Source organism: Melospiza melodia, chromosome 1, assembly GCF_035770615.1.
Source record: "Melospiza melodia melodia isolate bMelMel2 chromosome 1, bMelMel2.pri, whole genome shotgun sequence".
Taxonomy (NCBI): Eukaryota; Metazoa; Chordata; class Aves; order Passeriformes; family Passerellidae; genus Melospiza; species Melospiza melodia.
This window is the reverse complement of record NC_086194.1, coordinates 38394146-38406188: the sequence shown is the minus strand read 5'-3', so window position 1 is coordinate 38406188 and position 12043 is coordinate 38394146. Positions and strand designations below refer to the sequence as shown.

At 35.5% G+C, this 12043-nt stretch overlaps 1 protein-coding gene across 3 annotated transcripts in view; it reads left to right on the top strand.

The window, feature by feature from the left end:
* The window catches only part of ZNF385D (zinc finger protein 385D), a 415474-nt gene that overhangs the window by 81116 nt on the left and 322315 nt on the right, over positions 1 to 12043 (top strand). For all 3 annotated transcript variants that reach the window (XM_063154367.1, XM_063154350.1, XM_063154342.1), the window contains exon 2: positions 2241 to 2519. In XM_063154367.1, the coding sequence (XP_063010437.1) occupies positions 2241 to 2519 (279 nt within the window). The remainder of the gene's footprint in view (positions 1 to 2240; positions 2520 to 12043) is intronic.

Sequence of the window (12043 nt, the reverse complement as noted above, 5' to 3'; positions counted from 1 at the left end):
TTCCCTTATTATTATTTTATTGTGCCATTATTGAGTGTGCAGTTTTTAATTTTGTTTTCTGGAATGAAATTGTAATGCAAGACAGATTCTATATGCCAAAAATAAGACTTTAATGGATTAGACTGTTTTGACTGGAATATTAGAAGGATGTAATGACATGGTAATGCATTTTGTTAGGCTGCCAGCATATGTGTGTAAATGTTTCAAAAGGAATGAGACATGCATACACATAGCATACAATGTTTAATTTACTAGATTATATTTGCTTACAAAGGTGTACATCTTGGTTGAAAAAATCTGGTTTTTTTTAATAGTAATCTTATGCCTATATAGCTAGCACTATAGGTCTAGAGATATATTGTTCTTGTAATTTTAAATTCACACTGCTCTCTAGTGGGGAATGCTTTCAATGCAATAGATTTTATATATATTCACGTACAACATATATATAAAGTGAGATTACTGAACTGTTACTGGCATCTAGATCAAATCAGTAAAATTTATTCTATTGTGATAGCATTTTAATCCTTATACTGCTTTGATTAAAGACTGAATTTACTAATTTAAAAATATTTTAAACGGATGAATCTTTGGAGTGAGCAAACTCCAGAAAGGCTGAGAGGTTGATAGATTTATGCTTCTTCCTCAGGAGAAACCTCCTCCCTGCATTAGGAGAAATTTGCTATAGGTCTGCTATTGAAGACATCAGGTTTTCTTCTAAGCTTCTACAGTCTCACAGTGTCTTTTGCTTTGGAGTGAATTGTTTAGCTTGCTTTCTCATCTCTTGCCTTCAACAGCTACGATCCTAGATAAGAGCTGACTACACAGAAGCTGAAATAATACTGACAGATCTAGTTGAGTTAGGTTTAAATCTACAGCAAGTGCAGAGGTCCTCTCAGACTTGAATCTGTCGTTTCTTAAATGACATGGGGTTTGGTTAGCATAGAACACAATGCTAATTAGATATCAAGCAGATACGAAAACTGAGATTGAAATTGATTTGAATATTGATAGATTTTAGACTTTCTTCTTTAGATAAATTTGTCTTTGTGATTTGATTTGAAGGCAATAATTGTCTTTAAATCTTTCTAAGATCTGTCAAAAAAGTTGAGCTGATGAAATTTAAGTCATTTTAAGCTATCTGAAGAATGATTTGCAGCATTTTGCTGTAATCAGACCCAAATCTGGAGGCTTGTTTTAGACACTGAAACTCTTCTGGATCTGGCATTAAAGACCCATTTTCTTGTGTAGCTGCAATAATCTTTTTTTGTCTCTAGGTCGATTGATTTGTCAATTAGAGACCAAACAGCATCATTGTATTTAAGGCTGCAGTAATTTTGTCACTCAAAGTATAGATTAGATTCTTTGTCTAGACCTTCATTTATTCACTAAGTCCGGGTGAACAAGCACTTTAAAGATTTATATGGTATATAAAGGTCTCATCAAAATGCTAATTTGGTATAACATTTTGCATTCCTTGAATAGTAAATTAGGTTTGCAGTGCTCAGAGCATGTCTTTACCTGTGCCATTTCTGCTCACTTTTAATCAGGGAAGCTCACAGTTGCACTGGTTTCACTTGAAGTTCTGCAGATGGGATTAGCTTCTCATTTCTGCAGTTGTTGTTGCTGTCTGGTATTAGCTGAATCTAAGCTAACTATCCTTCAATTATTATCCTGGGTGGTTAAGATAAGAAACTAATAACATGTTTATTTGTCTTTGAACTACTCTGAGAAAGTTGTGAAGTTATTAGACATGGGCTTGAAAGCAATCACAAGATGTGGGGAGAGGATGACTGGGGCTGCTAAATGTTTAAAAAACTAGAGGGTGAGGTCTGTCCATTTAAGCTTATTGAACTAATATATAATGGGAGGGAGGTTCTTCTGTTAATTATACCTTCTCCCCCTTTTCTTCCATTGACTGAAGGGTTGTTTTATCTCACATTTTTTTCTTAGCTCCTGCAGTGTTTTTACTCTTTCTTAGATCAGTTATCACAGGAGGTGCCACATCCATATCTAATGGTAGCTCAGCTTTGGCATCATTTGGCTGGGAAGTTAGTCAAGTTACATCAAAGAACTGCAGAAGTTGAGCAGAAAGCAAAATATATGAGTGGAAAGATAATGTCAAAATATAAAATGCAAAAAATTATTTTCTGCCTTTTAGTGGTTTGCAGATATTGCTATCTTTTCTATATTATTTTGTGTTCTCATCAATTTTCTCTCCTGTGTTTTTTTCTTCTCAGAAAATATGAAGAAGCCCTGGAGCCCCGATTTACCAGTTGATAACCAGTCATACAATTCAGATTTCACATCTCTCCCAGACAGGGAAGGTGAGAAAGAATTAGCACCTGATGGCACTGAAGAAAAGAAGGAGAGAGAAAAGAAACACACCAATTTCACTTTGTGTAATGTCTGTAACATTCAGCTGAACTCTGCTGCTCAGGCACAAATCCACTACAACGGCAAATCCCACCAGAAGAGGTTGAAACAGCTCAGCAATGGAAATCTCAAAAGTGATAATGGTAAGCATTATAATATATAGATCTTTGCCATATTTTGATCTGAGAATTGCAGCAATGTGCACTATGTTGATATATATGAATATAGACTTTGTTTTATTCAGACAACAAATACTTTGAAGTTAAAGCAAAGGTTTTTGGTGACTTCAGAGTGCTGGAGATCATCCCTAGCATCTGGCAAATATCTTAACATACACCATCTGTGTTATTACAAGAGTTTTCAGTTTATATTTTGTTTACATAATGATGTTGATTCCGATTCTTTCTAATTTCATTTATATTTTGATGGTTTTCAGCATAATCACTGATACTCCATATTTCACAGTCTACTAGAAAGGTTATCCTTGTTAGGGGCATGCTTGCTTTTAATGAATATAAGGTGGTTGTGAAATAAATTGAAACAAGTACATTACACAGAATTACATTCCCAAACTCCTTTAGCTTGCTTATTCTGGCTTCAACCCACAGCTAACATAAGTTTGTTTCAAGATCATGGCTGAATTGAAACAGAGATAGAACAAAACTTATTTTGACTTTGATCAATTTCATTGACAGCTTTGAGGAAAGCATTTCATAGTAGGTGACATACTCTTCAATCATCACAGTGAATTGTGATCCCCAAAGAAAAACACATGTGGCTTTTTGTACTAAGGCAGATTAGATAATGGAGGCCAATGATGGTCCCTGATAAGAAAAAACAAATTACCATGTTGCAATTTTTTCAATTTAATAACAGGTAGTACTCAACTTTGCTGTACCATGTATAGGGCTGTACTGCATTCTTGTATCTGCTTCTGTGTACCATGTCAGAGAAATAATTGTCTTAATATGTTGCACTTACGACTTGCAGACTTTCTTTCTCCATCTCACACGTTGCTTACTATTTTATACCTTGAGTTGCTTCCTGGCCCACTTGCAGAAGGATATGCAAAACAACAATCCTTAGATAGAACTTCATATTATTATTTTACTAGTCTCTGCTTTGTTCCCACACTAAGAGTGGGGAATAACTGATATTTTGCCTATGTTGGATGAGAGTGCTTTTCTGTGTATGAGGTGTTGTGCTTTTCTGTAAAACACAACAATAAAACAAATAACACCCCCATAATATCCAGCAATACAATTAAGTTTGTCTTTAAGTGGCCGTTGGGACTGCAGCATTTGACAATGTTCGGAGTTCAGGCTTAGAAAAAAATGCTACTACCATTAGTAGGAGCTGTGGAAATGCATAAAGAAAGATTGATTTCCTAATTGATTAAAGGTGCAATGTGGTTATCCACAAATGCATTCTCTATTAGACCAAATAAACACAATCTAATTTATTGCTATATTTGTTTAAGGAGGAATTGTTATTGTTATTATTAGCAACACAATTTTGCTAATGATAGAAAGATTTTTTTCTGCAGTTCATTTTTCCACTTTAATCCATGATAATGAAAGAATTAGCAATTAAGCAATGCTGAAATTATTATCAAAGAGCTTCAATCATGGTTCAACATTTATATTCTGGAGAGGCTCAAACTAGCAGTATAGCAGCATATTTCTTACTTCCTCCTTAGGAGTATTCAATGTTGTGTGTAGCTGCATCAATTTGTAGTCAGAAAATAGCTGTTTGAATATCTAGCTCTTTGTTTCAAAGTGCAATTGTTTTGTGAGTTTATGTGAAACTTAAGGATTTTCAAATCTGGCAGATCGTCAAAAGCAGTGCTCCAATGAGAAAATATGTAGGGTAGAGTATGATGAAGGGTTATTTCACATGTCACCATGCTCAGTTCTCTTCAACTGGGTGTTGTAAATTAGAGAGACCAGTATAAAATATTTCTTGCTAGAAGTTAGAATTGAATAAGAAGTGAATATTTGAGTAACCATCCTCCTTTCACTTTCAATAGAGAAACTCTCTGAGATGCCTTTTTTGAGACAAGTATAAATCAGAACATGAGAGTCCTTTTACCATTATAGGTTTTGTCATAACTTGTATTTCTGAAATATGGGCCACATTTTTCTGACAAATGATTGCTTTGTTGATGAGACCCCAGCAAGCCCAAGTGACATATGACCATGACTAAACAAATTATGACTTGAGCATTGCAATTTATCATGTACATGCAAATGGTGCTTTTTGAAGGTCATTGATCTATCTAACTGTTAGCCATGCACATTGTTTTCTCAATGTATGTCAGAAGGATACTTTATTTAAGAGAATGGTGTTTCTTGTATGGTAGTCCAATTGTCACAAAAGACAGCTGTTGTGGTTGATGTCCACATTAGTGACATAATAATTCTAGAGACTGGATTCTGCTGTAAATTAAAAGCATGAAAATGTTCTGTTTTATGCATTGTCTTCTACGGTTTTGTCATTATAGTTACTCAGTATGTCTCTACATATGAATGAAGTATCTGGACTATGCACAAGGAAACTTAATTTCTAAATACAGTGTTTCACAAACTCTGTTGTATTTGCCTTTGCACTGCTGGATGCTCTCTTGGAACTAACATACATGGAAAGGTTGGGAAAAATATTGGAGCTGTGATTTCCCATTTTGTTTCATCTCCAAATTATTCCCATGAAGCAGGATAGGTTTGTGTGTTTTGTATCACGAGAGGATAATAGAAAGGGAGGATTGATTCATGTGAAACAAAAGCCCATGTCTTGTTCCAAAATAATTTTCAATGGACTGCTGAACAGAGGTAGGGTTCAGCTGTATTTGCATTTGACTGTGTAATTAGAGTTGTCATGCTACAGTCATCAACTTCCAGCTGTGTGAAGGAGCTTTTGTCTGTTGGACTTGAATTACAGAACATTTACGTTACTTGAATATCTCTGCCTAATTTCATCAGATAAGTTGCATATGCAAAAAGTCTGTTAATATCTGCAAATCTATAATCAGAAAATAATGTGCATTGTGGGTTTAAAAGCAGTGTTTCTTTGCTGCTCTGTTGGTACCTGGACTGTATTTGAACAACCAGATATACTCTGAAAGTTTTGTTGGTTGCTTATGTATCTGTTTGGCAGCTTTACTGTACCATACCCCTGTGGTTCCTTCCTGGGGCAGGGCAACTACAGAACAGCGCACTGCAGCCACAAAAGGGACGTGAACCCAATGTTTCTTGCGTCATTACTTGGTACAGTGATTTGTGATGACTTAACAGGATAAAGTGAGACATCATCACTTCTGTAACTGTAACATGCTTTGGAGCAACACAGTTTTTTTGTGTACCTTCCTCCTAATAATTGCCTTTAATGTCTCTTAAAAAGACTTCTCACACTTTACTCATTACACCCTAGAAAATATTCTTTTTACTGGTGATTTTTTTTGCTTTTCTACTCTCATTGTGCGGTGGAAAGGTGACAAGAAAGTCAGTGAAGATTTTGAGTATGTTTTGGGATTAAAAGGAGGGCAAGATGCAGTTCCAGTCTGGTCTGCTGACATTGCACCACTTCTCATAAAACCTGCCTGGACACTGTGGGAAGAGGTGACCTCTTGTGGGAAATCATTTATTCTAACCAGCAGGAGCAAAGCTCACAAAACTCACTGACAGAATGGAAAAACAACTGTGGATGGAAACATATAGCAGCACCAGTGAGAAAGCTGACGTTTCTAAAATTTTATGTAAACCAGAATTTCTTCTGTGCATTTTGTGTAAATTGCTGAATCATCGTGAGTGAATGAGGCATGGTTAGGACAAAAGCTAAAACTGCTTTCCTCTGCAATACTTTTTACAATACATTACAGAACAAACAGGAAAATAATGAAGGAGGTGAGCAAAGTCACATAATTAATAGAAATCTTTGTGCTTTCTGAACTGTTTTCTGAAAAAACTGATTTCTGAGCCATTATTGTTTTGAAACATAGAAGGCTGTGAACCATTTAGTGGTGGTTTATTTATCTAGCTCTCTAAATTCATAACGCAGACCAAAGTCTATCCAATTTAGTTTTATTTACTCTCTTTTAAACTAAATCTAACTACAACTCTTTTTTCGCTAAAAATTTCATTAAAGCAAAATTTTATTGTAAAGCCAACAAGGACACTGAGTACATAGAAAACGAGAGCAAAAAGTATCAGAATTTTCCCACTTGCTAATTTCAAAAAGCAAATCCCTTAATTCAATACTTAACATTGCTTTAGAATGAATAACTATTTTATTGTTATGGTAATGAATATTATGAAATATGCACTAAAAAGGAATGTATATTTCCCACACTTTATTCTTTTTTCAACTTCATTCAGTAGTTGAATGTAGTTTCCTACAGCAGCATTTGAGGTGACAGTTTTCTTAAATCTACACTATACATTTTTTGCACACTGGTCAGAGAAAATGTTTATTCTTTTACAAGCTTTCTTTTGCATCTAAATCCTTACTTTTTACTAATCTGTGCATAGAAAATCCAGGTGATTTATCCAAACTGCTTGCAGAGTTTCTGTCCTTGCACTGTTGTGTTACTATGTATTTTCTATCTCCATGCTGCTATTGCATTTTTCACCTCTGCTGTCATGTTTTGTGATCATGAAAGCTGATAGCTTTGGGGTAGACACATTCTTACTTTTAGGTGGTAAACCACCAAGTCAGGGCTTTCAGAGAAGTGGTGTCATCTTCTCTTTTCATTGTGTTAGCCCTTCTTTCAGAGGAATAAGATTGGATGGGACATGGCAGAAAAGAGGAAGTCTTCAGGCAAAGTATGTTTTCCTTCAGAATAGGTGATTTTTCATTAATTTTCTGGCAAGTAAGAGTTGTCAGTTCAGCTTGAGATGTCCCTGGAAGTCACATATCTTGCCTTTTGTGTTAACAGCAAATCCAATATGTATTTTCCTCTGATTTTAAACTTCTAGTTTGTGGATCATACATGCCAGTATCTTGTGAAGCATCACAGCAGGTTCCCTCTGGGCATTAGTAATATCTCTCAAATGTCAAAGCTGGAGACTTCTAGACATGTAGGACTGGCTAAGGGCAGTGTGTTGTCACTTCCTTTGCTTCCAAATGTGAATCTTCCTCCTTATATCAAAGCACTTGTCTGTTTTCATTTTCTGCTTTAAATAACACTTTTGCAAGCAATGCTTTGAAACCACCATTTGTATTTGCAGAAGTTTTTATTTTATTCAGAAATGTAATACCACTATATAGGACTTAATAGTTCACCAAAAAGTTTTATCACAAGGTGAATGAAAGAAACTTAAGAGCCAGCTCACACTGGTCTCATGCATGGGAGATACTAATAAGTATCATAGGATCTACTTGCCTTTGTGAGTATATGAAAAGGATGAATGGATGGTAAATGTGGACAAACTCTTAACATGTGTGCAAATATCCATGTGGACTTGCTGTAGTTAGCTATCTGCTATTATAAATAAATGCAAATGAACATTGCTAAATTTTAATACAGATCAGTCACAGGTAAAGTTGGCACTGTAACAAGTTGTAGGAAGGCTGTGGGGAATGTTTATTGAGTGCATCTGGAATAACTTCAATAACAGCATGCAGTCACATAGATAAAATATATTTTAGCAATTCCCAAAACATTCTTTTGGGTTTGAGGGGAAAGTCCACAGGAGTTAATAATTTTTCATGTGGCATATCTGGCAATTGGTTCACTGAATAGGACAACAAAATTTTAAAATAAAGTATGGAAGTTTGTATTACTGTGAATTTTAATAATGGGTAATTTTTCATGGAGATGGGGGATAAGTAGAAATTTATGTCTAAATATACTTAAAGTATTTTTGAAGGTCCTTATTGTTCATCAAGTGCACTTCAGGATGTGCTGTTTTTTTGTTGAAGTATAGTTCTGGTCTCAGTTAGGAAATTCCTTTGTTTTTGACTGTCTTAACTGACAAATGAAAAAAATGTTCCGTAGCAGCTTATTATCAATCAAATGTTTAAGGTGTGTGGAGAATCTCAATCAATAAGAACATCTGCCTAAGGTTTAAAGGAGCCTCTAATAACAGATTCAAAAAGTTACAAACGATTCAGTTTTCTACCTGAGTGTAAGACTGCTCAGATTCTCTTTTAATAGCCCCTGCTGTATAGAGTGCCCTCCTTTTTACCATCTTGAGGCAAGATGCTTCGTAAATTGCCTTCATCCAAAGGACATGGAAGTTTGCCCAATAGAAGTTCAAAAGTGGCAGCTGAAACGAGTTTAGAAGTGGGTCCTTCTTTGCTGCCTTTTGGCACACCTGGAGAAGGTTTTTGAAGGTGTGTGAAGACGTGGAGGATGGAATACTTAGAGGTGTCCTCAACAGCTCACAAACGCTGCTGCTATGTGCAGGTTAGAGGGGTGAAAATCTTCATCCACTGTTTGCCTGCTTGCTACATTTACTCTTCCTTACTCACTTCTCCGCATATTCCAAATATTGCTCTGTCACAGTTTGCTTGTCCTTTTTAGACATTTATAACCGGATGTTTTCAGGCCTTTATGTTACTCCTAGGTGTGCAACTCTTTCTACCATATTGAAAAATAACTACCCATTATATCCTCAAATTTGTGTTTAAACTGCATTTAAAAAAAATGGGACATCCTTCTTTTTGAACTTCTACTTTGCATCAATGTAGCCTCTTTCTAATTACTTTTTTCCCCCTGTTTTTGGGGTTTTTTTTTGAGGCTAGCACCTGCCATGCAACCTATTTTTCTGAAGCAGTTTTTCTCTCCACTTAAAAGATAATGCTGTTTTAGGCTAGTGATATCTTCACGTTTTACCTCTAGCAGGAATCTTGATAGTCAATGCTAAATTAGCTGGATGTAACTCAGTTACTCTGAGAGCAGTGTATGTCCATCTGTGTTGTTTCTGAATATGTGTGAGGTGTTGGTCTGCCATTCTTTGCTTCTCCCTGAGTGTGGCACCATTCTCATTTCTGAGAACGCTGGCATTTGATCTTGTACATACAGATAACAAACTGGTGAATCCTGTTTTGCAGGCTCTCCATTTAGTTCTGCTTATATCACTAGGTCCAATATAGATTGTGATGACCATGGCTTCCATCCAGACCTTCTCAGTAACTTGTCTTCTTTAAATATGGTGGGGTGTTTTTTTCCCCTGCACTGGCATCTGGTAGGCAACAGATCTTCTACGTGTCATGACAACGCACAAAGTTTATCAACGCTTCCTGGTATTAATTTCCTAAGAGCTTTTCCCATATTCAGTTGTTTTCTGACTTCAAATTTAGATCTGTACTCTTCAATGAAGCTATAAAATAATAATTTTTTTTTTTATGTCTCAAGTAGCATTAATTTTTAAAATTATTTAGGATATCTCAGAAATCATGCAGAATTTTTGAGCTACATCTGAGTAGAAGAAAAAAAAACCAATTATCCTGTGTGAGACAAATTTCACTACTGCTGACTTTTACTTATTCATGGCTTTTTTTTCCCCTCTGAATCAATATTCACTGTCATCCTGCTAGTCATGCAGCTGAAATCTTTAGTTAACTTCTTATCCTCAGAGATATTTCTCAGTAGGGGAAATATATCTCAAGATCAGAGATTTAAGACCAGTGCCAGTGAAATTAACTCCAAAACCTGTTGATTTCAAGAGAAGGAGGCAAACTCCTCATTCTATTCAGGAATGATGTCCTAGGTTTATTTGTCGGATATTGTTTTGTTTTGCACCTTATTTTAAAGTTATTATTATAGCATGATTAAAAAAAAGGTAAAAGACTATCTTATTTATTTATTTATTTAGGTTTTTTTTTTTAGTTTTTGGTCATCAAACTGATGAAAACCAATGATTACATGACCATAGTTCTGACTCAGCTCTGTTTTCCCCTACGTTTGCTATAGCAGATTTGTGAAAAGAAGACTTGGGTATCCTTGTGGACAGAAAGTTGAACAGGATTCATGAACTACACAGTGGGATGGTACCATGCCCATTTTTGGGCCCCCAGTGCTTCAAGAGAGACATCATTGTAAGGCACTGGGTGTGGAAGAGCATCACCAGGCTGGTCAGGTTACCTGAGCATGTGACTCACAAAGAGAGGTTGACAAGGCTGGTTTTAATTCCCGTGGAGAAAAGAAGGGCTCATGGGGGATCCTATTGCAGTCTTCAACTTCCTTAAAGGGGTTTTTAGGTAGAAGATGAATGTATATGAAAGGGCAAGAGGGGAGCATCACAAATTGCAACAAGGAAAGTTCTGGTTAGATATATGGATATAAGCATTCGGAACTTCAGTGTAAAAGTGGGTAAGCACAGGAATAAGTTGACCAAAGAGGACGTGGAAATTATTCTCTGGAGACTTTTAGAATTCAACTGGATCTAACCTTGAAATTATTTCTGCTTTGTGTAAGATGTTAAGTAAATTCCAGAGACGCCTTTCCACTTGAATTTTTTTAAGGTTCTGTAGAAAACACTGGTAAAACTTCAGTTTTAAAGGTTCAGAGGCCTACTTGCTTGATTTACATCAGGCAGGACCAAGATATATATAGCCAAAGGCTTAGGTTTTTCTTCATAGCTGTGTGTTTAAAAAAGAAAAAAATAACCGAGAAAATTCCACTCAGAAAGAACATCAGGGTGCTGATGGTATTTGGCAGAAGCAAAACAAATACAGTAAATTCTGTATTCTGTGAAAGGCTCTGAGATGTAAAATGAGCTGTTGAAGCCTTTTTTACTACCTTTATTTTTTCATCAAATTGCCTGTGGCATATACTTAGAACTGCTGTTGATCCATGTTACCGTGTGTCTAGTAAAGATATAAAGTAAAATTCTAGCATACATGTATTTTGTTTTTAGGCCTTTATTTCTGTCATTAGTGGTGTCAGAGGGAAGAATAGATGCTGCAGGATGCAGGAAAGAACATCAGATACCGTCTTGTTCAATGATGTTTCAAGACAGATGTGATCTTCATAGCAGGCCAATATTAATAACCTTTCAAACTTTCTTTTTCTTAAAATAAATTAGCTTTTAACCTAAACTATTGAGGATTTCAACAGTAGACTCTGTCATGTAAACAATGGAGTGATCAAAAGCTCCTTAGAAAAATTATCCAGTAATTGATATCGAATTTGTTTATTGGTTTTATGTGGTGTTTTATTTTCTGACCAATCACAGCTCATAATGAAATTAAATTATTCTTAATTGAAAACTAATTTTCCTATGTTAAGGGAGACATGGTTTTGTATTCACACATCAGTAAAAGAGTATTCCTAATGTCTTAAAATCCTGAAATTTTAAAGAAAAAAGCACTACCACAGTAATTCACTGTATTGTATTTTATTTCATCACTGACTCTTTTCATGCCAGCGACCCTTGTCAAAACCAGATGAAATATGCTTGAGAAAGCCAAAGAAAAGATCCTGGAACTGTCAGGCTTTAAGAAATACATATTATTCACAATTGAAGCGTTGTCGTTTAAAGACTTTTTACTGTGAAACAAATTCTTTCAAAAACAGTGGCAAGCCTCTCTGTTCTTAGGAGCACTCCAAATTAAAAGATTGTGGAAACAAATAATGTTACAGCTAAAGAAAGAACAACTAAATTATCTTATAGCTGGCATAGAAGTTTCAGCATTATTCAAGAAAGAAACATTTTGGTTTTACCAA